Source organism: Calidris pugnax, unplaced genomic scaffold (genome assembly GCF_001431845.1).
Source record: "Calidris pugnax isolate Ruff unplaced genomic scaffold, ASM143184v1 scaffold1019, whole genome shotgun sequence".
NCBI lineage: Eukaryota > Metazoa > Chordata > Aves > Charadriiformes > Scolopacidae > Calidris > Calidris pugnax.
The window spans coordinates 31,887-32,614 of NW_015091636.1; the positions used below are offsets into that span (position 1 = coordinate 31,887).

The window sequence follows — 728 nt, forward strand, 5'->3', positions numbered from 1 at the left end:
GGGGGGGTCGGGGTTTTTGGAGCGCGTTGGGCCCGTGGGGGGGGCTCGGGAGGAACCGGCCCCCCCGCTGCTGCTGGTCACTGGCCCGTTGGTGGCCACCTCCTGGGGGCGTCCCGGCCGGTGCTCCGCCTGCGAGGGTGGGGAGAGAAAGGTATCAGCCACCAACCCCCCCCAAAAATGGGTTTTACCCCCCTAAAATGGATTTGACCTCCCTGAAAAGGGACTTTGCTCCTTTAAAAAGGGATTTTATCCCCCCAAAACGGGATTTTGTCCCCCTGAAAAGGGATTTTTCTCCCCCAAAAATGGATTTTCCTCCCATAAAGGGATTTTATCCCCACTAAAAGGAATTTTACCCACCCGAAAGGGGATTTTAACCCCCCAGAATGCCGACCCCACAAGCCGGACGCTGCCCAAGGAAAGCTTTGTGCTGGAGAAGGAAGGGAGGAAAGAAGGAGAGCGAGGAAAAGGGGAAAAGAAAAGACCAGGGAAGGAGCCGGCGGCCACTTTTGGGGAGGAAAGCGGGAAACTGGCAGGTTTTTGTGCTGGTTCTCCTGGCGTTTTACCAGAGCCCCCCCCGGGCGTTTTACTGGAGCGCAGGAGCCCCCCGTGAGCTGGTGTTTAGTGGAGGAAGCGAGAAGCTGCCGGTGGAAGGAAGCGGAGCGAGGAAAAGCTTCCCCCCCCCGACGGGGGGAGAAAGAGAGAAGGGGGGGGGGCGGCAGCGGGAGCAG

The 728-nt window shown here is 59.5% G+C and overlaps 1 protein-coding gene across 1 annotated transcript in view; it reads right to left on the reverse strand.

Annotated features, from left to right (window-relative positions):
• The window catches only part of PAK4 (p21 protein (Cdc42/Rac)-activated kinase 4), a 28,071-nt gene that overhangs the window by 16,887 nt on the left and 10,456 nt on the right, over window positions 1–728 (reverse strand). Inside the window, exon 6 of the mRNA XM_014961844.1 lies at window positions 4–129. Coding sequence (XP_014817330.1) covers window positions 4–129 — 126 coding nt within the window. The remainder of the gene's footprint in view (window positions 1–3; window positions 130–728) is intronic.